Source organism: Nipponia nippon, unplaced genomic scaffold (assembly GCF_047370975.1).
Source record: "Nipponia nippon isolate SJK-2023a ecotype South Korea unplaced genomic scaffold, ASM4737097v1 scaffold_1, whole genome shotgun sequence".
Taxonomy (NCBI): Eukaryota; Metazoa; Chordata; class Aves; order Pelecaniformes; family Threskiornithidae; genus Nipponia; species Nipponia nippon.
Window position 1 is genome coordinate 60,572,691 of NW_028262290.1, and position 24,993 is coordinate 60,597,683.

The 24,993-nt window shown below is 39.6% G+C and overlaps 1 protein-coding gene across 1 annotated transcript; it reads right to left on the reverse strand.

The window, feature by feature from the left end:
* Window positions 1-9,399: 9,399 nt before the first annotated feature.
* DSEL (dermatan sulfate epimerase like) lies at window positions 9,400-21,211 on the reverse strand. Its single transcript, XM_087757516.1, has 2 exons — window positions 20,591-21,211; window positions 9,400-19,873 (listed from the first exon to the last, which is right to left on the reverse strand). Exon 2 carries the CDS (start codon window positions 18,901-18,903, stop codon window positions 15,253-15,255), a length of 3,651 nt encoding a protein of 1,216 aa, XP_087613642.1. The 5' UTR covers window positions 18,904-19,873; window positions 20,591-21,211; the 3' UTR covers window positions 9,400-15,252.
* Window positions 21,212-24,993: the final 3,782 nt, after the last annotated feature.

Sequence of the window (24,993 nt, forward strand, 5' to 3'; positions counted from 1 at the left end):
TGAGTTCTAAAAAGCCAATATCAAATTTGGGCAGAACAGCAGAACACCTGTAATTCTGTTGCATTGTAATTTCTGTAACATCTGCTACAGAAAACTTGCTAAGAATAAGGAAATTTCACTTAGGATCTTTATCTTGGATGATGCAACTCAGAATCCTCTTTATCAGGTGACCCTATCATAAAGAAAGCCTGTGATAGGAAACCAATGGTACATTACGGCTGACATAGCTACACATTCAAGAGAATATAGGTAGAGTGCCTCTTGGAGAACATCTCAGCCCTTGCTAAGGAGTAAATTTTTTCCATGTAGGCAAGAGGCATGCTGTTTTATGCAAGTATATGCTTTGTGGTTCCACACGAAGGTTAGGCTAATTACTCCCTTCTTTTAGCTGGCTTGAAAAATCATTGCAAATTCAGTTCAGGATTTTTTTATTCATGTTATTTTTGTCTGTTTGATTTACTTGGCTGGTCTTTATATGTTGTTTTCTAAATAAATTCTAATCTCATTGCTGATCTTATATAACTAGATCTTCTGTTCAGTTGGCCTGTACTGAAACACAAGCAGCATTGTGCCTTCATGCAGCAAAAAAAGACAGCCAAGGACTGCCATGCACTTTAAAAGAAAGAAGGAAATGAACCAATTAGTAAAACCAACAAACTGCTACTACTTGTCAAAGTATCTTGCTTTTACTTTCTAACATATGGAGTGACAATCAACTTCAATGATGTCTGATTTAAACCTTTACTTCAATTTCACTTGCATGGGTTTCAAATTCAAGGATATTATTTTTCATTCTGAGCTTAAATTCAGAAACTTGAAATGAAACTGAGCTGAAACTGATGGGGTTTTATGGTTTCACCATTTGAAAGCAGTGCAGGTATCAACCTTTGTTATTGTGCTCTGTAAAACAAAATACCTGCACTGTTGGCAAGTCTCTTCAGGATATGACTACATTATCAGATCTGAGACAAGTACCAAGTTCCAGGATTTGGGTGCAGGATGTAGCTATGAGATAAACCTGGACCTGTAGATTCAGAGCTCATTCAAAAGTGCTCTGAATAGAAACCAGCCCTGGGAGTATGCTACCAGGTGGTTCAGCACATACGTACAGACATAGACTAACATATCTGATTTCTCACAAAACGATAGCAGGCATGCTAAGCAAAAATCCTTTATCATTATGATTTCAGTCAGGTCTTCAAAGAGATCTGTAAATCTAAAGCTTAGCAACCACTTGGTCTGTCTTTCAATCTTTTAAACCTCTGATCTATTTTGTTATCAATAGGTTTTTCACTATTAAAACACCCAAAGCACAGAAATAGGTACCCAGCTAGTTCTTACACAGCTTTTAGATAAAGATCCAATATCCTTCTTTATTTATTATCGGAACAGACACTGCCATACTGCCTTATAGAAGAACAAAGTAGTATGTAGTTCAAGTGCCAGTCAGTATTTTCCCATTGTATTTCTAATTGGAAGCTGATTACACAACACTAATGAGAGCTTTTATTTATCTAAATGAACAGAAGCCAAAACACAGAAAACAAAAGAGGTTAAATCTTTAAAGAGATCATTTTTTGAGGTCACAATGGCACTGTGGACAGTGCTCCTTTTTCAACTACAGAAGGAAAGCAGGAGGGGGGATTTGGGGGACACACATAATGCATTGCACAGGCTGAGTTTTACAGTAGCTATCTTCTGGCTCACCTTCCAGACGTTACGCTATTCTGTTATCAAGATGAGGTCTCTGTCCCACACTGACATTTCTTCTGCAGATAGAAAGCTACCTACCCTCAGCTGTTGTAGCCCTGCTCAGCTTCATTATCTTCAGTGATACTATGCTAGTGTACAGTGTTAGAGTGTCAGATGCTGCTTGCTTTTGGAGCCCCTTCTAAAATGAGAAGGTGCTTCTTTTTTTTTGAGGATACATATATATAGCTGCTCAGTGTTTATTCATAGAGAATAAATAAAAAAAACAAACTCATAGAAGTTAGATGACAAAATTAAAAACAAAGAATACAAGTGATGAGACATAGTAGGAGTTTGCTACATAAAATTATTTTACTACAATCTAATTTCATAATACTGAGGCAGGAGATCTAGAGATTTTGCAAATGACATTCCAGTTTTAAAGTATTTCATTTGAATTGCTTGGAATTAGCAAAGGTCTCATCTCCCTCACTCTTTTATATTATTTTTAGTAGTTCATGGAGGTGCATATTTTATTCACCTACTCCTAATGGAAATCCGTGATTAAAAAAAATAAATTAAAACCAAAACTAACTTTCAAGATATTATGTTCTGAGATCTAATTTGTCATTAAATAAACAACATATGATGCTAGTAAGTTTTGTTTTTGTAAAAAATGCTTAATTATAAAATTAAATGTGGCTTCTTTACAGAACCAATCATGCTATCCTCCTTCGCAGAAACCTGAAGTGAGAGCCACACTGCACAGCAGCTAACTTAGAGAAGTGGTATCATTACAAGCATTACAGCAGATGCCTGTTAACACACCACAGTTTTGCCTCCTTGCAGATGCCTGGAATCTCCAGACCTCTACAGATTATTCCTATCTCATCTCTTTTCCTTCCTATTGTTCATCTCAGGCTGCCCCTCCCTTTTCATTCACACTATGTACTTCCCACCTCTCAATCCCTACTGTCAGCATAAGTCCTGAACTTGGCCTTGTACATGCCATACCTTGTACGTTCATTGGCATATTTCACTAGTTCAGAACTAACACATTAAGGAACTACAATGGCATCTTTCAGCAACATGGCAAATTAAAGGAGTGGAGCCTATACCCTCCTTAAGAGACCTGAATGAGGCCACATAATAGCATTTGTTTTGATCAGTATCTTAATCAGTGCCTAGCCTTTGTACTGACTCTAGCCACAGCTATCAATCTGAACCAGCACTAGAAGCTGTGTGGAAGTCTGTTCTGTCAACTTATTTGTCTACTTTTGAGTTGTGCTGTGTCACATACTTATGGCCTGATGAGCTGTAACATTGTGTTTCTTATATTACAGAAAATTACCTTTTCTGCTACACGACTATATCCCACACCTGGGCATTTTCAGTCTTTTAAAAGCATCCGTCAAAGTCATGGAACTGGTGTGATTACCTCATATGTCATGAGATTAAAAGTAATTTTAAGGGTTATTTTTAAATGCCTTCTCATTTCTGAGTCTGTAGGGTGCTCACAAGTAAGAGATCTCCAAGATTTTATCTATGCCCTAGGAAGAAGCAATAGGCTTGCTCTAGTTTATGTTTGTGGCTGCACAGCAAAGGTGACACTCCTGAGGGTCATCACATTGCATGGACATTCTGACATATATCTCCTCCTCCAGCTATGTCCCTTTTGCTCTGCTGTGCTGGCAGCAGGGAAAGACATAGCATGAAAAAGCTCTGCTAAGTCTTCCGATGAAGAAAGAGATGACTCTTTCCTTAGCTTGCAGTATGCCCTGTGAGCACAATAAAAATAATCTATTTACAGTGTATTTTTTGGCAATACTAAAATGCAACCAATGAAAAATTCTAGGCTGTAGCCTACCCTGTGTTGACTACCTCTTCTGTCAATGCATAATATGAGCTAGTATATCATCATGTTTTCCTAGTGCTAGCAGATACTGACCTCAGTTAGAAATACATATCCCAGTAAAATGGGATTCTATATACATTCAGGCAAGAAAAGTAGTTATTAGGAAAGCCTGTTATATATTACAATTAAAACTACTATTTTTTTCTTCTTGAGACAGCTTTTGTGTTGGTGTCAGGACATCAAAGAACATCCTATCACTTAATTGTAACAAGATGACCACATAAAAGCAGGATGAGAAGTCACATTGTGCCTTGATATCCATGGTCTGAGAGTCAGAGTTCTCATTTTGATATGAAAAGCATCTATTTTTGAAATACTGATCTCCTGGGTAGAGATCTTAGGCCACATTTACAATAATTTTGCAGTAAGAATTGAATGGTCCATTGTTGTTAAGCTACCATATATTCTCTCTTGGTACTGAACAGAAAACATAAGGAATACTCTTGAGTCCAGAAGTAATGTTTAATATGATGTGCTAATGTAAAATACATTAGCACTTTCTGCAGGATCTCTAGAATGTCCATCACCCAGGAAATGTTACTATTTAACAGGGTTAAAATGAGATAGATTTGAGGCCTCACTGAAGATTTCTTTTTGGAGAAGTACACTTGTAACTCAAAGTCAAAAGAGATGTAACCAGTAGAGGCCATATGCTAAAGACATTTAAAATAGTTTACCTCCTGTTTATTTAAATTCAATATTCTCTGGTCAATTAACCAAATTTAAACTGTACTGAAAGAAGAAAGGAGTAGCCCTGTTAGAAATCTGCTTGTCTGCAAATTTTGGAGGGGTACAGTAAGATAATTTACAGGTGAACTTACTTAGATAAGTGCATTTTTCTATCAAAATGGAAGTAGAATATTCAACCTTCACTCATAAATAAGATCTGCAAGAATAAAATATGATAAAATATTGTTAATTAAGTTTTCTTCATGTGTTTGGCAGTGTTTAAGTGCCATGAACAGATTTTGCCTTAGAGCAAGAAACCTATTAAATTGTTGGCCACTCTTGTCACAGTTGAAATCACAAAGCGTGCAAGAGATATTGCAGAAGATTTGGTCTACTACAGAACTCCAGTTAGAAGCTACTCATAATAATAATTAATATAATTGTAAACTATATGTATTTGTTTTGATGAAGGTAATTTTTTTATTTTAAATAAAAATGGGTGTAATTTCAACATAAATAATACAATTATATCAATAAAGTTGCTGTAAAGAAAATAAGGTTAAATTCTTATGCTTCTTTTTGTTGGTATAAAAAGATATTTTGAAGTGTTTGTTGTAGTTTGCAACCACAGTTATATTCTGATTACTTTCTCTAATTTGTGACTTTAAGAAATTCTGAAAGATTCCTTCACAAATGCCTGAAAATATGATTTCTATTTTTAAAGCAACAGAAGGAAAAAAGTAATGAAACAGTTTGTCAAATTCACCCTTGATAAACTAATATATCTTTCTAATATAGATAAATGTCTTATAGGGAAACTACATTGCATAAAAAATGAGGAGGAACAAAGGATGGTCAGTCTCAGAACACTTTCAGCTAAAAAGCCACACTGGTAAAAAAGAAGTGATTCCATTGCAAGGAAAACATAAGCCACAACCTAAACATTTCCTAGTAAGCTTCATATATCACAGTCTGTTTTAAGTTCTAAATTCAGAGAAAATACAGTGTACTTGCTGAGAGGCTTCATCATCTTAACATCTCTCTGCACTTCACTGCATACATTTTCTGTGTAAGACAGCTCCACATCGCAGACATTGCTTGCTTTCCAGCATTTCGACTCTCTTCCAAAGTTAGCAGGACTTTATGAATTTGACAATATGCATGCACAGCATATACACTACACTACACTTGATCTTAGCCAAAAGGCTGAGAAGCCCCTCACTACAAGAAAGACATTGAAGTGCTGGAGTGCATCCAAAGAAGCTGGTGAAGGGTCTAGAGAACAAGTCTTAGGAGGAGCAGCTGAGGGAACTGGGGTTGTTTAGTCTGGAGAAGAGGAGGCTGAGGGGAGACCTTATTGCTCTCTACAACTACCTGAAAGGAGGTTGTAGCGAGGTGGGGGTCGGTCTCTTCTCCCTAGTAACAAGCAATAGAACGAGAGGAAATGGCCTCAAGCTGCACTAGGGGAGGCTTAGATTGGATACTAGGAAAAACTTCTTCACCGAAAGGGTAGTCAAGCATTGGAACAGGCTGCCCAGGGAAGTGGTTGAGTCCCCATCCCTGGAGGTATTTAAAAGAAGGGTAGACATGGTGCTCGAGGACATGGTTTAGTGGTGGACTCGGCAGTGCTAGGTTAATGGTTGGGCTCTATGGTCTTAAGGGTCTTTTCCAAACTAAATGATTCTATACTGCAAATGACTGCTTAACGATAAGTTGCACATGATTCATAGAAGCAGACTGAAATTTGAGCTATTTAAATTCAACTTCCACTACACCCATGGAATTATCTATAAGCCTTACGTAAGTTACTGGACTTTTAATCTCTAAAACGTAAATGCTAATAGTTATTTACCATTTAAACTATGAGATCTTTAAAGTTATGGACCATTTCTCCCAGTGCTCACACTTACTACTAATAATACACCTGTAATAGTAACAAAAAATAAAACCAAAACTGAGTTACTAAATCTTCACTGATAATATGAAATAAAAGCCAATAAGTACAAGGTAACTGCAAGGTATCTAAATATGGGTAAAACTACCTTTTCATGAGGTTATTACATCTGCTTTCAGTTAAAAGTTGTTTGTGTATCTAGCTGATTCTGTTTCAGAAGTCAAAAAAAAGCAAATTGGTCATATGTGTACCTGTTTTGCAGGGTACATTATACAGCATGAATAGTAATAATTTAATAACACACTTAATGACAGTTCTGCTAAACTGACCCTACAGATTTTTTTAAAAAACTTTAATAGCATCTGAACATTTTTCTTTTATAAATTATTTATTTATTTATATTTAACTTTAAAGCGGATCTGACTAACTTTTTTTTCCTTTTGTTTGCTTTGCACCTTTAAATGAAAAAGAAAATTGCACCTAGATTAATTTAAAAGGCACTAAAGCAATGATATATATATTAGCTGTTCAAAACTGTACCTTTTTGTTATAAACTTCTCAAGGGAGATTCTGCAAAGGATGCTATGAGTCTGTTGCTATGCACAGTCAACTGAACTAAATGCAGATGAAGCAGATTGCTGGCAAACACTTTCAACAATCTGTGAACAATGAATATCAAAGCTTTTTCTGTCTTGTCTACCCTGGCTCTTTACTAATTATTCTATTCTCTTCATGTGTTAAAGATACTAAGGTGTGGCTATTATCAGAGAAAGATGGAATATAAATAGGTAAATTCCTGTACACTGAAGTCAACAGGATCATTCATTATGTAAGATTTGCAAATGCACCCTGGAGCAATTTAGAGGTACAGACATATATTCAAATGACAGCAGCTTAAAAAAATCCTACCATATCAACAAAGACAGGGTATCTTCATGTAGGCTTGCCCTTTTCTTTCAGCAAATGGAAGGAAATTCATCTTAGCCTAGCCTGCAATTAAAGAGGGTTATGAAGGTTAGCAATTATGGTGAGGAATGGATGACAGCTACACCCATACTTTTAAAGATCTGATTATGACACTGGCTTAATCATGACTAACTGATAGTATTCTGACTGTTGCTAATATGCATGTTTTCACATCACCTCTATTTTCTTCAGCAACAGTGCAGTCCATTCTTTAACATGAAACAATTCTTTATTACAGAAGTCAACTTTTCTTTCAAATGCACCACCAAAGACTGCTGGCAGTTGAGAAACCATGAATATTGAATCTATACCCAGCAGGTAAAGCTGCACCCTCTCACTGAAAAGCATTGTTTGGTGCCAACAATGTTGTTATAGAGCTACACTGGGTAATAGCTATCTAGTTACAAATTAACACAGCTTGGGAGTACAAAAGAATAGCATTGCTTTGGAGAAAAAAATAAAAATCAAAATACATCCCAACAAAAGCTCCTTTTAACTTATCTTTCTGTCAGTACTCTTATTGTAATTTGAAACAGACAATGTTCAGCTGATCAGCTGAAGTGAATAATAAAGTCCATTATTCAGGCATTCATAGTGCATGATATGACAGCTCATTAAGAGCTAAATATTCCAACACACACTTTCAAGTCTATTCTTTTCAGCAGCATAACATTTTGTTTCTCCTGTTTCTCAGTTCATTTCTGTGTATCTACCTTAGTCCTCGCCAAGTCTGAGATTATGTTTCTTGAAATCAAGTCGCATCTGTAGGATGTAATTTATTAAAAGAATAGACTGGAACAGCCTGAAACACAACAGAAGGTTCAAGAAAATGTAACAAAATTAACATTCCAAACTAAGATTCAGAAAGCATAGCATAAAATCTATTTCTAGGCAAGCTGTAGGATGCAAACACAAAAAGGTCTAAAAATCCCCCAAAGAAAATGTAAGCAACGCCTCTCTTAGAAAAGCAATTAAGAGTGAAAATATAAATGGTTTTCACAAAAACAAGTGTGCATTTATTATCTCTGACAGCCTGCCTTTTATCATGTTCTTGATACTAGTTTCCTCTGAGCTTTTTACATTGGATTTATTCACTTTGAACAACCTTTCAGAAAATAGCTGGGGACAAACATTGTCAAAGAATTTGCAATAGACAGCAACATTTGTTTACACCACATCTTGTTGCTCCTGTCATAATAGGCATTTTCCATGTAACTCTCCCAAAAGCCAAAGTTGGGTTCAAGATTCAGAAGGTTAAAAAAAAAAAAATTACTTGTGAGAGTACAGTGAAAAGACCTAGGATGAGCGACACAAGATAAGCACATACCACCCACCAACTGCAAAGTAACTTAGCAGACACTAACAGAGAACGCACAGGACTAACGCCCTCCAGAAAAACGACATTAAACCTAGTTCACAGCTAAATATAACCTCATCAAGACTTAAAAACATGCAAACCTTTGCTTTACAACATGCTGAAGTTCACAGGAGAGAGAATCAGGTCTTATTCTTGCTCCTATGTTTAAGATATATCCCAAGCACCTTCTGTTAAATTAGATGGACAAAAAAATCAGTTAGTTAAACCTGCAAAACTCTGCTGCAGGAAACTAGTTGCCGCTCAGATGCACCTGCAATGGGTTATAGACCTTTGCAGCAATAAGGATGCTGAATTACCTGTGCCTCTGGATCTGACAGATACTGCCTGCACCTGCCCACATTCAGTAAGAGAGATCCAGAGAGCTGCAGCTATTCTAGTTAACTTGATTATGTGTCTTTTTTTTTTTTTTTTTTAGATTAAACACAGAAGAGAACATTAATGGCTGCTGGAACTTGCTTACCTACACTGTTAAATTGTTAGAATGGTCTCTGGGCCAAATATAAGTCTCCAAAAACATTCCTGGGTATAGTTCATGAATTAGAAGAGGCATTATTCTAAATATTCAGTTTGCATATAGCTGCAGTGTTTATAGACTAGGAGACTTCAAAATTATGCTTTGCACCAGTTGTCCTGTTCCCGAGAACTGAGCGGGAAATCACTCTCTTTGTTTGAGGAGTACAGCTATTTTGTGGTCTTTTACTTAACACCAAATATACTTACTGTGCATCTGAGGGCAGACAAAATCAGGTCTTGCCATCAATACTTTCTGAAAGATAACAGTGGCTGCCATATTCGAACAGAAATAGCAATATTTAAAAAATGTAAATACATACACTTGACCACATCACAAAGTTTTGTGATATCCTAAGTGGTGAAATAATTTAAGAAGAAAAAAAAGAATAACACAAAAATATTATTTTACTAGCAATAGTTTTATTTTATGCAGGATGTTTCATAAAATTTTGTTTGAACATTTTATGCACTAGAAACTGCTCACAGAAATCTACTTAGATATAAGACCAAACGCATTAAAAGCCAAATTCACCCCACTTCCTTTGAGGCCTTTCAGTGGGCATCTAAAGTAAGAGTTTAGTCACTCTTGGCTTTTGAGGATTTACAAAGAGGTAAGCAATGTCTGATTTACCTTTGAAGGTGACACTCACTTTCCATTGATTCTAGAGTGACAATGCTCCATATTTAGGTATGAAAGTTAAATTACCTAATGTGAGATAGATGAATTCAGGTTGTGTTCTTAAACACCATCTTTCTCAGTAAAGACAGAAAACAAATGTTGAGTTTATACCAGCATAAATGAAGAACCTTTCAGAAATTATTCTGTTACACAGGTGTGAATGAAATCAGACTGTCTTTGTTCTCCTACATCACATATAACTCTCAGCATATCATCAGCTCAAAAGATGTATAGTTTAATTTAAAACAGTACCATTTCAGTAATGTGGAACAGCGCTTTCCCATTATTAAGTATTTTCTGAGACAGCAAAAGATTACCCATTCACATCCTTTATTAGAATAGCATAGATCACGTATCAGCAAATTTCTCCTCACTAAAGAAAATCAAAAAGTCCTGACATTTGAAACTGTCCTTTGTACATTATTTTGAACATGTTTGTTTCTGTATCTCCTTTTATGAGTTTATAAATTTATCAGACACCCTACAGGTAGCTTTGATTAGGGTTACAGAGCAATTTATATTTTTTACATTATTAAAATGTGTTTCCTTTTTTCATCAAATAACAAGAACAGTAATCTTTCATGATCATTTGAGGTATTTACATCCTGTAATTTCTGCTGTTTTGGAATATTCAGGCTAAGTAGATGAAAATAACTTGATGATAGTAGATGACAGTATTTTGGCCCTGTTGAAGTCAATGGCACAACATTCATTGAGGTCAGCAAGGCATCATTCTACTCACAATTTAGGGATTTGATCCATGACTTGTAGTCCATGATATTCCACGCTGAAATGCAATGAAATGGAATTTGAGACTATAAGAGTCTCCAGACAGACTCCTCACTCTGAAAAGAGCTCATTCATGATGAGATTTAAACAAAGGTTTTAGTCTGAACAAAAGCTAAAAGGGAGTCCAGAGTAATGAAGGAAAGCTTGGGATGCCCCAATCACAGAAGTGTTAAGATCCAGTACTTATCCTATTGAAGAAAATAATTTTATGTGTAATTAAAAATAATTCATTTTGATAAATTATTTCTAAGTCACCTAAATAAATATCACAGTTTCTAATTACAAAACATTCCAACATATGGAACCCAACATATGGGTCACTCACAAAGGGGCTAATTTTTGTAACTTACAGAAATATTGAGATAACATATTTTTATCCTAATCTTGAACTGTGCACTTCAAATGTTTTCAGCAAATGCAGTGTTATATTCTAGATGATGTATGTTCATGTTCATCAAATAAATATTGTCTCTAAGACTAATAATGGAAATAACTGACTGTCAGGCGGAGCCAGGACTCCCCTAAAAGTCACATCATTAAGTTTCAACAGCAAGTGAAACCATTTTTATGGTTAAAAAAAAAAAAAAATGTGATCCATGACTGCAGCTTTACAAATCAGTTACCAATAACTTTATAAAACCTGAAGTGCATTTTTTTGTTTTATTTGCATTATAACACTATCAGAATAGTATTACACTGTCAAATGAATTGTACTATATATTTTACGTATAATTGAGGCTCTTGTACAGAAATTCAACTCTGGATCTGGCAAATTAATTGTTCAAACATAAATCTGATGAGGACTGCATGCCATCTGAGGGCTAAGAGGGCGAAAGGAACCAATCTGACCATGATACTGAGGCTCATCTCCATAGACACCGCTCTTGGAAAAAGCCGACTGGGAGCAACAGAGGCATTTAGGTATGCTCAGAGACTATAGATTAATGCGATTTGATAGAACTCTGAATGCCAAGACCCATGTGCATCTCCCCAGGGCCAATGTCACTTAGTTACGAACTAAGTAAATAACTGAAATGTTTTCCTCGGCATTTATTTTTCTTAGGCTTCCAAATACGATTCAGAGATGTAAGCATTTAAATAAAGCCTGCCTTTTTAAAATATGTCAAAATCTTAACTGTCTCATAATTAGAGTTCAAACTACAATATAGTACAAATAATTATCAACATACAACACAGGGAGAAAAAGGAAGCAAAGTTAAGATAAAGTGCTGAGACTAGTTTTCAAAAGCATCTTTATGGAAGTGTAACTGAAAGTGCCCGAACACTCTTCAATACAATGTACCTAAACAGACATGCTTTTCAAAAAGGTCTAACAATTCCCAAATTTTACTGACAGTCTTAAACATTACTATATGGAGAAAGGGGAGGTTAATGTCTGTGTCTATGTAGCGACCATTCTTCCTCTGGATGCTAGTGACAGAAAAGAATTTTGAGGATAACTCTGCACACCCACAAAATCATTTCATATTGTAAAATTGCACTCATTCTTCATACATGGAGCCACACTAGTCTCAATATGCATAACACTTGCATAAGAAAAAAAAAAAAAAAAGATCTATTTAATGACTGATTTGACTTAAGATCAGCACAGACATAAAATTGGAATTTATCCTTTAATAGACAAAGGCAAGGTTATTTTTTATTTATTACCAGGCCTTCACAGTATTCCTGCTTCTCCATACTACAACTGTCATTTTATGGATGGTACCACTGAAATTTATTCTACAAAGTCCCAGATCTGCATCTTTTAGTGGGCATTCTTTTCAACCATACGCATGTTTATTCAGCTTTTTGCTGTGTCTTGGGTTGCTATTCATACAGGCAGAAGGCCACAGTCTCAACACAAAGTCATTCAGCTCCATGGCTGGGATACCTCTTGTCTGGCACTAACTTTGGTCAAGTGGTCATGTAACTTATCATCTAAAACTCAACAAAACAACTATTTGATAGAAAATTGGAGACTTGCCATACCTTAGGTATTCCCACCCTGTTGTTTTCAAAGACACTGCTTTTCCTTTTACATATTTTTAGCATAATGATTTTAATGCATTTGCCCTCACAACAAGATCTAACAATAAAGAACAGAGTTCTCTTCTACCTTCTATCTGTATAAGGAACACACAATGCAACAAATTCTGAATAATAGATTATACATTCTTTGAACTGGGAAAAGTACAGTACAGAAAAGAAATAGCTCCTAAATCTTGCACATAATTAATGACAGCAACAACGCTATTATGAACGTAAGTGCATGGGATAACTTGTATTCCAAAAGCAACACAGATGATGATCCTGACAGACGATTCTATCTGCCCTAACTCCTCAAAAACAAAGAAAAAGTTGGTTTATAGGCTACCGTGGCATTCCATATGGCACTTTCAGGAAGAGATTTAAAGGTCTCTTTCTACTTCCACACACAGACACAGTCAGTCTTAATTCTTACCTTCAGCTGCCCTAAAACATCTGACAGAGAAAAGCCTTTTTATTTGTTCTGATTCTAGAGTGTAAATCCTGGAAATAGAAGGCAAATGCTGAAACTTATTCTGTCAAATACAGACTGTACAGACATCAATACGTTTTTTTAACATACAATCAAAAATGGCTTCAGAGAGAAGAAAGTTTGATAGAATGATACTTGGAAACCAAAGTTTCACTAACATGTCAGTGTATATTAACTTGTTTAATATTTTCTTTAACATGACATTCCACCTAGCCAGGGGTGAGACCTAGGACTGAAGGGCAAAAAAACAACTGCTGCTAGTAAATGACAGCTAAGTTATGATTAGTGAGACCGCAAAATATCAATAGCTTTATCGTGCTAGGGGCCTATTTTGACATACTAATGACTGGTCGAGAAAGAGCTACTTTTATCTAAATCATAATGAGATATCACAGCGTGCTCCAAAGGATGTGAAATGTACATATGGTAAGGACAAGACAGCGGGGTAAGACAGGGACATAATAGTAAGATTGGAAGGAAAGGCAAGAACTCCTTTATATTAAAAATCAGCAAGGGTACCTGTAATCTGTACAAAGAAACTCACTGCACTTTTGACATTGTCTAATGCTTACCACCCAAATAAACAGTAATTACACACATATTTCAATATAAGCCAAAACGCTGATCCCAGCTCCCACGAACCAACAGAAGCATATTTCAAGACAACTCAATTTGTAATAAAAAACAGATGGTAAAGGAAACAGATGTCTCTTTGTGATCTGATTTACACATCTGCAGACATTTACAGTATGCATGCATTTCCAAAGAATGCTGAGAAAGTTAAATTGGGAAATGGGAAATTTTTTTCTTAATGGGCATGCGCCAACAAAGAGTGACTCAAGAAGAAAATAAGCTGTGACAAAGACACATCTATCCTATCAAGCCTCTCTGTTTTCAAACCGGTATCATATTACAGCACCATGTTAAGGAAACACCAATCATGATAAAAATCAGACAACTTTGGAAATAGTTTACTGCAGGGAAACATCATTTAAATGTCAGGTGGCTGAGGGACGGGTGATTTTCAGATTTCTTCCCTCTCTGAAAGAAGACCAGAGGTTAGCAATGGTAGTCCTTCAGAAATTCATTATATGGAACAACAAAACATCCCTCAGAAACACAGACCTGGAGATTTAAGATCTTCTAAATCTCAGATTGCCATTTTATGCAGACATCAACAATAAGCCACTGACAATGACATCAAATATTTGCACTGGCCTCAGTGAAATTATATACAAGAATCAGCAGAGAAATGTGTTACAACAAAGAAGGATGGAAGAGTCTCACTCAAAAAGAGAAAATCCTTGCAGAACCTCTTAAAATAAGAGGTACAGGATAAAGCAGTGCAAGGAGCCAAGGTGTTAACAACCTTCAAAATTAAGTTAGGTTGAGGCAGGTCAAAACTACAGAAAATCTCCAAATTTAACTGCTTGTTTCGAAGATCTTGTTGGTTTCTTGGATTTTTGTCCCATTTCTTTTTCTCTGTGTAGTTTACTTCAGGCTCACAAAGGGTACCACACTGTCAGGCACAGAGAATGAAGTCTTCTCTTTCGTCAAAGCACAAAACCCAATCTAAATGCCACATCTCTGAGCTGAAGGAACCATATCCTATAATGATATTTGACATTCATGTCCATTCCAGTCCTGGGCCTGTCTGCTGAGACCGTAAATAAGGAACTAGATTAACTCAAATGTGCTGTTTCATCCCACTGAAGGGATGCTGAACAGCCTTAAATCTCAGCTTATGTTTATTTTGCACCACTATAGTGACCAGTGAGACATAGACAGAATGCATCAGTAAATCCGTCCAAGGGGGCTAATTATCACCATTGGGAACTGGGCCAGTTTAACCAGTTTAAATTTATATAAGCCGTCATACAATCATCAGATGGTACGTACTTTCAGGAGCTAACCACTTCGGCTAGAGTCAAACTGGTGAGCTGGAGGTGAAAAGCTCCATATTCTATTACTAATCCCCTGAGCTACAGAGTCCCCAGCTGGTATTTTTATAAAGGTTCACACAGGGTTTTTTTGAAAGGCAGCAAAAGTAGTTACAAGGTTTTTTTAAAAAAACCAAACCAAAAAACTCACACTTGCAAGAACTATCTTTTTCTTAAAATAATCTCTTTGAAAGTAGCAGACTGTACACATTTTACAAGAATAAACAAACTTCTCTAATATTAATCCACAAACTGGGAGTCAGAGATCATTAGTGCAAATTTCTGCTGACCAGCAGCATTTATTCTATAAACTTTGGGTATCCTAAGTGGTCCATTAGAGAACAACAGATATCTTCAATCCGTCTAATCTCTTCACTGGGCATGTTTTGTTTCCAGGCATGAATGCTACTTGGTGAAATTTCCCCTTCATAAGGAAGATAGAAAAGACTGGTGGAGGTGGCAAATAATATTTGGTTTAAGCTAGAAGGAGGAAGAGGAATACCAAGAAAGGCAAAAATTGTTTCAGCCGTCTTCTGAGGAAAGCTCACAATATCTTCAAACTTGACCAGCTGATAATTTGCTGGCTGCAAGTCCCCATTTATTCTCAGTGCTGCTGCTGTGTTTGTTAGCCATAAATAGGACAACACAGAAACAGCGTTTGAATTCGAATTTGAAAGTTCTTTTCTTAATGATTCATATTCAAAGGCATAGCCTTCATTTAAACTACATTTTCCTTTGCCACTCTCCCCTTTAAACATTGCAGCCAAGCGTTGTGGAACATTTTTCAAGGAGTAAAGGCTTGGCTTATTTTTGTACAACATTGAATAGATCCACGCCCGTGGGTCCCTTACTACATATAATGCTCTCATTGATGATCCTAGGATTCCCTGAAAGAAGGGAAGCTTTAATGTCCAGCTCCCACTAGTTAAACTAAGCACAGGACGTGCATTAGGATAATAGATGAGATGTCTTCTCAGTTCCCTAATATATTCAGCATCTTTATCTTGATTCCCTCTTGCCCTGCTTCTTTGCTCTGACAGAGATTCTCTCTTTTTGGATCTTTTCCTTTTGTCCTTGCTTATGGCAGAATGCTGAGCAATTTTACTTCTGCTGGCTTCATATAAATTAATGTTTTGTAAATGTAACTTTGTGCCTCGAACTAGAGACTGGAGCCACCCTTGGATAAGACGAAAATGACCATTCTGGACATCAGAAACCTTCCATTCACATGGATCTACAAAGGAATCGATTTCAAACTCAGTTTCAGGAATTTCGAGATAGGGTGTAGGTATCCTGACGTATAAGAAGTCACTGCTATTGAAAAACAGCTGTTTTAAAATTTCTGCACCAGAAGCAGGAAGTGAAGTAATGATAACATCTGGCAAAACAACAGGATTTCCTTCTAATTGTTTGGCTTTATTGCCTTTATCATGTTCTAACCTTGTCATGTCACTGCTCCATTTTGCACAGATGGGCTGAGTACACATGCTCCACACATCCACCAATTCAATAAGCCACAGTGTGACAACCAGTATCAGGATCCAACGCAACATTTTACTGAAGGATATGTAAAACCGCCACTGAAAAGCCAGTATGACCAAACTGACACCCAAAATTAACCCTGCAATTATGTTCACTTTGAATCCAAATGGGAAAACCACCCTATTATTTTTTATTCCTTTTTCCACAGATTCAGTACCTAGACCAAACTTGGTCACTTTGTTTTCATGAACTACTTTGGCAAAACCACCAAATCCCAAGTAATCAAACCTTGTCTTTAAATTCTGATATTCAGTCACAACAGAGATGGTATTTTCAGTGTTGTTGACACTGAGCGAAATCTGAAATCCAGATTTTGCATTATCTATGAGTCTGCAGTTAGAAACATTGACATATGGGCCATAGAAAAGGTAAACAATCCTTGTGAGCGTGTTTTTCATTGGGAAGGTAACATTTACAAACTGAGTCCATCGCTTTTTGAATTCAGCAGCTTGTTCTGCCTCCTGTATCCTAGCAACAGGACTACTCCCATGATGATCAAACCAAAACATCTTGTAGTGGGCGTCCCACACATCCATCATGGCTCCATTGTATTTGTTCTTAAATTTATAGGGTATGTATTTAAAATCAATGTCGAGATTATGAAAAAAGGCACTGACAGAATTAACAGGAGAGTCTTCCTCCTTCTCAATATGGTCTACTACTAACAATGTCTGAGAATTTAACAGCAGCAAAATGCGATACACACTTTTTAATTTCATTGCTGATGTGTACGCAGATACCGCCTCACCACTGACAAACATCATGTCTCCAGCCTGGGAGGCTGTTATAATTTCTCCAGTTGAGTCTCCAACCTCATCACCAATCCACTTCAGCCACTGGGCACACTCACCAAGCTGTCCCTCCCAAGGCTGGTTGCACTGGCTCGTAGGAGACGGAGCAAAGACCAAGACATTGTTCAGGTGGCTGAGTTTAGGTCCATAAAGAGCCTCAGATACAAACACCTGTCCATTGGGAGCAAAAGTGAAAGAGTTCTGATCGGGATGTTCATGTCCCGGATTGAAACTTCTCCACCCATCAATCCAGGCATATGGTTGAAAGTGAACAATATCGTAGACAGCACGTCCACCGAGTTTTCCAGACTTAAAGGACACAAAGGTGTTTGTCTGACCGTTTGGCAATCCAGCCCCATAAGTAACAACTCCCCAGTTAGGAAATACATGCATTTTAGCAGTACTGTAGTCTGGAGGCGGCTGAGGAGTGATTTCGGCAGCGTACCATATAAATTCAGTGTGTAGTGTGCTCCACCTCTGTGCAGTGGACGGCACCATTGGTCCGTCCTTGGGTCTGTGTTTTCTAATCTGCTGTGCTAGCCAGTTGCCAGCTCCATTCTTCATGATAAACTTATCCAAGAAAACCAGTTGGCTCTCAGGGCCATAAAACCAGTTGTAATTAGAATCTGCTACACCCACAGTCCTCTGAAAGCCTGGTAATAGGGTGGCATAGTAAAACCAAAAGTGCATTTTGAGCCAGTTATTCTCCAAGTTGTTAATACCAAAGTGGCGCTGGGCCAGGAAAACATACTGGGTTACTGACTTGGCTGTGTAACTCCCATAAGCTACTCCCTCATCCAGAGACCCATCTACAATATGATTGAGCAGAAACATTGTTTTCTCCATTATATCAACAACGGTGTGTTTCCAAATATTTGCCTGAGATCCTTTGTCCACCCCTGCAACTAAAGCCCCAATAAGCAACGCCAGCATATTGGTTGCTTGGTGATTGTGGAGAAGCTGCTTTCCCCAGGAACGAACCTTTGAGTACTCATACATTTCCTCGCTTACAGACCATATCTTCTCTAGGTATTTTTGCCTTCTCTCGTTTTCCAGTGAATTATACAAGAAGTCAAAAGCAGTGGCAAATCCTGTTAGGGAGTGACCGAGTGGCACTTCATCTCCAGGTGCATTCTCAACCAACCAGTTTTTGTAGCCAGCCATTCTATCCATATATTCCAGGGCAAAATCAAATGCAGCTTTATCTTCGGGGCACAGCAAACAATAAAATGCTAGAGGTGGCAGATTGTTACCATAAATCTCATTCCACTTTGCAGCAAAATCAACATGCTTGGGTGGAGGTAGGTAGTATAATGGGTTGGATAACATAACCGTCACTGCAGTTCTGATGGCTCTAAATAGATGGGAATGGCTTGTATGAGCCTTCTGCCTCAGTGCCTGGACATCTTCAGCATCAAAATACAAGCTTGGATGAAGAACTGTTTTTTTCAGCTTCTGCTCAGCAGTAAGACCTTCAAGTTGCTGTTTTTCATATTGATCTACATTTTCTATGAAAGTCACCCAATCAGAGTAATTGCTTACAGATTCTTCAAGAGTGAAGACAGCAAACATCATTAATGCTAGAAATAAAGTATGCCCCGTGAACATCAGAGCCATGATCCATTAGGCAGCTCCTCTTCCCTAGACATGCATTTCCTAACACAACACAATGTTCAGATAACAAACTTTGATCCAGTTAGTACACAACCGAACATCTTAAGGCATATTTTTAAGAGAAAAGACTTAGTGTGTACTGTGCATTCTAACAGATACTCAGATTACTTGTAATCTGAGCTACAACGTTGAAATAGCAAGGCTCTCAGAAACTTAAATCTCAGGTGCCTTGTCTGTTCACACTTTTCTCAAACACAACACTACAGCATAAATACTAAAATTAGGGAAAAAGAAAGATCTCTAAGATATGCATATAAACCACAAGTTGACAATGCACAGTAAGAGATTGAAACACTATCTCTTGATAACCTGAAAAACTCAGCTTGAAAAAAGGAATTGGAGTCATACATTTACTTTTTTAAAAAGCTTTCAATCAGGTCAAATTCCACTTCTAGAGCTGACAAAAACTCCACTGATCACAAAACGATATAATTTATTCAAAACAATGTGTTATATTTGATGAAATGGGGAATTTACAGCACTTGGAAAATAGACTCCAGAACAGAAGTTACTGTCTTCAGCCTTCCCCTTATCTCAATTTCCATATACACACTTTCCATCTTTCTCTTCTAGGACTCATGGGAAAGTGGGAAGGAAAAAAAAGTAATAAAAAAAAAAATCAACATAGATCCTCCATTAGCTCCTTTTGATGAAACTGCAGTGCTTTTAACCACTATTCCCCTCTGTTTGTGAAAGGTGCGTCTGAATTAAGTCATAGAGTATCGACATATTTTCAAGTCTTCTTTCATCTTATCTTCAGTCAATGACGCCCAAATTTTGCCTCAATGATTCAGATAATCTTGCTCCTTCCATTATAAAGCAAAAGGAAAACACGTGAAAGAGGCAGAAAGCCGATACTTTTTTGTTAAAAGAGCGGTTTCGGGTTTCCTTCCACTTTGCATGTTGGTTCTTTCTGTGGAAACAGAAACAAAAGTTCTCTGAAGCTGTATAAGTGTCAGAACGTATTTAAAGTACTTAAGATAACAAAGTACTGCTAACTTTCTAGGAAAGGTGAGTTAATACACCTTTTCTTTTACAGAAATTTTTTAAAAAGGAGCATTTTCAAAGTTCCACAGAATTTATCTCTGGCAAACAGAAAGTCAGACTGGCTACTTAAGCTCGCTTTATTTCACCTTTTCCTGCGTGACTACGAGGTCGCAAGGCGTATTTTCCCCTTACGCTATCAGGACCTACCCAAGAAAATAAAGCTGAAACGCGCCACCAAAATTAAGTGGACCTCAAACGAAAAATAAAATCAAACCATAGGTATATATAAACCACACGCGTGGTTCTGCCGGCGAAACGAAGGCGTGAAGACGGAAAGCAGACAGACCGAACCACCACCAGCCCCGGCGCCCTCCGCCCCGCCAGCCCCGCGACGAAGCTCGACAGCGCCGCGCCGCGCCGCGCCGCCCCCTGCCCGCGGCCAGCAGAGGGCGCCCGCCGCCGCCGCCGCAGCCACCTCCCCTCCCTCCCTCCCGTCCCGCCCCGCCCCGCCCCGCCGCCCCGGGGCCGCACAACTTGAACAAGTTTCGGCGGCGACCACCGGCGCGCCCCGCACGCTGCTCCACCGCGGCCGGGAGCCTCCGTCTCCTCACGCCCGGCGTCCCCGAGTGTAACGCCGTCTTACCGCAGCGGGTTCCGGCGGGGGTCGGGGAGGCCAAGCAGCTGCCGCGGGGCCGCGTCGCTCTGCCCCGGCCAGCGCGGCCCGGGGCGTGGGGCCAGCCCCCGGCCGGGGGGCTGCGGGCGGTGGCTCCCTGCGCCGGCCCCGCTCGGCTGGGCCGGGCTGAGCTGGGCTGTGCTCGGCTCCGGCCCCTTCCGCGTTGTCGCTACTTTCCACACGAGCTGGCCGCAACTTCGGGTCCCTGCCCTCCGCCGGCGGCTCCCCAGAGTTGATGGCGGGGGAGATGTGGCAGCGGGCGCCCAGCCACGGGCGCGGGCAGCGAAGCAAACTCGCAGGGATGTCACTCCGGAGGGGCGGGGAGGGAGTGAAGGAAGGAAGGAGGGAGGGAGGAAGGGAGGGGAGGCAGTGGGGGGGTTGGCAGAGCCGCCCCCGGCGGAACAGGGATGTGTCGATCCTCCGCGCCGTGCTCCGGCGGCGGGCGGGCTCCCGGCTGCTCCTCTTCCCTGCGACTGCGTGAGCTGGCCGCCGCTCCCAGCGCCGAGCCCAGCACTTCTCCCGGCGGCGGATGCCACCGCCGCCCCTGCGCCTCGGCAGCGGGCTGCCGGCGGAGCGGAGCGGAGCGCAGCGCGGCTGGTGCGCCTGGGGGCAGGGCCGGGGCCGGAGCGGGGGGGCCGCGCCCGGGAGCGGCAGGGGGAGGCGGGGCCGCGCCGCCCGGGCGGCGCCTGCGGCGGCTGCCCCGAGACCGCGGTGAGGGGACGGCGAGGGAGGGCCCGGGGGTGGAGCAGGTCTCGGTGCGGGGAGCGGGGAGCAGCAGGCAGGTGTGAGAGGGCTCCGTGGAAGAAAAGCTGCTGCGGGGGGTCGCCTCCCTGGCCGGCCGGCAGCTGCCGCCCCGCCGCGGGCCGGCTCCCGCGGCTCCCAGCCGCGGCGATGGCAGGGCATGGCACGGCGGTGGCCCGGGGACCGGCGAGCAGGATAGGGCAGGGCAGGGCAGGGCGGCAAGAGCCGTCTCTTTTGTGGGTAGCAACTTTGTAAGCGCGGAATAAAGAGATAACAGTGCGCCTAACTCAGAAACCATGGGGATGCGCAGCATCTGCATGTTGGAGCAGTCCCACTTTTTATAACCACTTCCCTGCGCAGGCACTTTATTTTATGCGGAGCATTAAAATAGTTCTCCTTCAGCTTTAGCTGAAGGCTTCTGAGGTAAAATCTAAAACCGTAATGAGGTGTAAAAACCTCTGCCCCTCAACTCGTTCACGGTCAGTGATGCGGTGAAGGGCCAGTAGAAATTGCTGGCTAGCCCGCCTAGTGCCTGTGGTCCACCCATGAAATTCAAGAGGTGTAACGCCATTCTCGGTTTTGAGTCGTAGTTTGGATTGCCAGTGATGACTTTCCGAGCCTGATTTTGTAACCTGTCTGATGTGATACCAAGCTATTCTTTGGTAGTAAGTGTGCTCTAGGAAAAGAAAGGGTGTGAGATTTTTTGGTATGTGTTACCAATTACTATGTTTATAAACTGTACCTCAGAGGATGTGGTTTTTAATCAAACCGAGAGCTTGTCGCCACGTTTTCCCAGGCATAGCCTATACTCTTCTTAACTTTTCTTTTTTTTTTCTCGAATATCTTAGAAGATACAGTGGCATGTTTAAGTATTTCTTAAGCTACTCAATGTATAACTATCATGAAATGAATGTATGAATATATAATGGCCATACATTATGGATACTGATTCTGTTTCTTTGTTCTAAGAAGAGAACCTTAGAAGGATTAAATTATTAAATTATGCACATTTCCATCAATGATGAACTACATCTGGAACGATCCTAATCTTTCAGATGTTCCCTATGGACTTGGGTTAAGAGGGAAAAATACTGATTATTGCCTGGATCATATCTTTCGATGAGAAGAAATTTGCATAATGACCAAAGATCAGCACACAGTTCCCTGACCTTGAATCTGTTAAAATTCTGCCTTTTCATGCTACTGGGGAAGTTAGTCCAGGAAGAAAGCAAGGGAAATGTAAAGCAACAATAGAAGCCAGATTCCTCTTTAAATCAGTAGAAACTGAGTGGAATACACTACAAATGAAAACCTCCCAAATCTTTTCCCTCTATTCCCATTGTGCCCTGCATTGTACCCATAACATTTTTCCCAAGGCTGACCCATTCTGGAACATACTGAAGTCTCAGAGAATGACTTCTCCCATAAATTGTCAGGCAATTCTGAAAGAACAGAACATGTGGAGGACTTTTGTTAGGTTAAAAGCAAGAGTAAAGCTCTCCCAAGAGCCCTTCTCACTCTTGGGGACCTGTGGTGAGATCATTACATATAGTGTTCAATTGCAATGTGATACTTGTGGAGAAGCATGAAAATGAATTATTGACTGGCCCCATATATTCACAAATAATACCATTTTGACAAAGTCTTCTTTATAAGGCAGTGAAGGCATTTGTAAGGCATTTCATTTTTTCTGCAGAAGCTCTTTCACATTATCAAAGGTGCATTGGCAGAATACTTAAGGCTGATTTTCTGCTAAGCCAATTGCAAACCAAGAGCATCCTTAACAGTGTATGGTTTCAACTAGTATAGGCTACTTACTTTCTGCCATTTTCAAGTCATTATGCTTCAAAAACAACCCCAAATAACAATAGTGGTAGAACTAGTATTCAATTATTTTTCTGTTAGTAATTTTCAATAGTCAGCAGACACCCATAGTTACTATACCACAGCTGAAAAACAAAAACAAAAACTCATGGATTCAACTGGTATCCAGGAGAAACAATTAAGTGAAGCAAACTTCAAAGGAGTTGAATTAAGGAAATTAGATATAGTGATCCAGGGTTGTAACCAACTCTTCTACATAAAATGAGCCTGAATTGCATTGGCATTCCATCTTACTTGATTGCATTGTGGTCAGTAAAATCAAGGTCACTTTCAGAACAACTGTTAATTGTGCAAGTAACTATTAAAAGTTACCATTTACACTTTTATTTGTAGAAACACTGACCATCTGGCAATAAACTGCATTATATTGTTACATTTTCAAGTATTCTTCGTAACTATGAATAGCTGAAAAGCAAGGCTGATGAGCTGTCAGCAGGAAAAAGATGCTGTAAAATATCTACCAAGAAAATCAGTTTTGACTCATGGGAAAGTGACCTCGCTGTCACTTCAAGTTCTTAGTATAAGAGAGTTCTTAGTTGTTGGAGACATGCTCTGGTGTACCACTACAGGGACAGCATTCTGCATTGATAGCAAAATCAGCCATCTGAATGATCTTGAAAATGCTAGCAGCATTACCTTGCTTGAGTACAGGCCAAGTGCTAACAGATGGAAGTGAAGAGTAGGATAATCAGCTGGACTGCAACAAAATATTTGCCAGTGTCAAAGAGGATAATAATTCAAAAGTTCATAAATGAATGAGGTGCTGCAGTCAAATATGAGACATTGATCCACATATACAAAAGGAGATGGGTATTTATGTAGGATCTGGACTGAGGTAACCTACGTCTCCAGTAATGGTGGACTCTTGAAACTTCTGCCTAACTCCTAAAAGTAAGCAAAAGTACATAAACTCCTAAGTTTAAAGTGTAGGTTTTATTTCAGAGGCATCGCAGTTTTGGGGGAGAGTTCTTGACCACTCAGAAATCTCTCCATATTGGCATGGCTCAGTGCTTATTTCATGACTAAACCTAACTGTGGCCTGAAAGGTACTTTTCTTCTAAATCTAAATCCACTCATAGACCTAATTCATTATGAATTCTTGAAATATATCTCATGCAACAGGTCCTTCTTTTACAACAGACAAACAGAAAAACGTTGGAGGACAATGCAGTGGTCATAAGGGTCCTCTTTAATGCAATAATCTGTCAGTCAGAAGCACCTGCCTTTCACAGAGAAGACATGAGTGCAATGGTCTTTTCTCCTTTAAAGGATGCTAACCAAAATCTCTCAGCTCTTAACTGACCTAACTCTTGTCTGTTTCAGCATACATCATCTTTTTGTTCCAAAATAGGGGCATCCTGTGAAATCATGTTACTTTTCATTAATATATCATAGAATCATAGAATCGTTAAGGTTGGAAAAGACCCTTAAGATCATCGAGTCCAACCATTAACCTAGCACTGCCAAGTCCACCACTAAACCATGTCCTCAAGCACCACGTCTACCCGTCTTTTAAATACATTCAGGGATAGAGACTCAACCACTTCCCTGGGCAGCCTGTTCCAATGCCTGACTACCCTTTCGGTGAAGAAGTTTTTCCTAATATCCAACCTAAACTTCCCCTGGCGCAGCTTGAGGCCATTTCCTCTTGTCCTATCGCTTGTTACTAGGGAGAAGAGACCGACCCCCACCTCGCTACAACCTCCTTTCAGGTAGTTGTAGAGAGCAATAAGGTCTCCCCTCAGCAT

What these genes read in the sequence shown, in the direction of transcription:
- DSEL (XM_087757516.1), bottom strand. Translation starts at nt 18,903, where the DNA reads ATGGCTCTGATGTTCACGGGGCATACTTTATTTCTAGCATTAATGATG.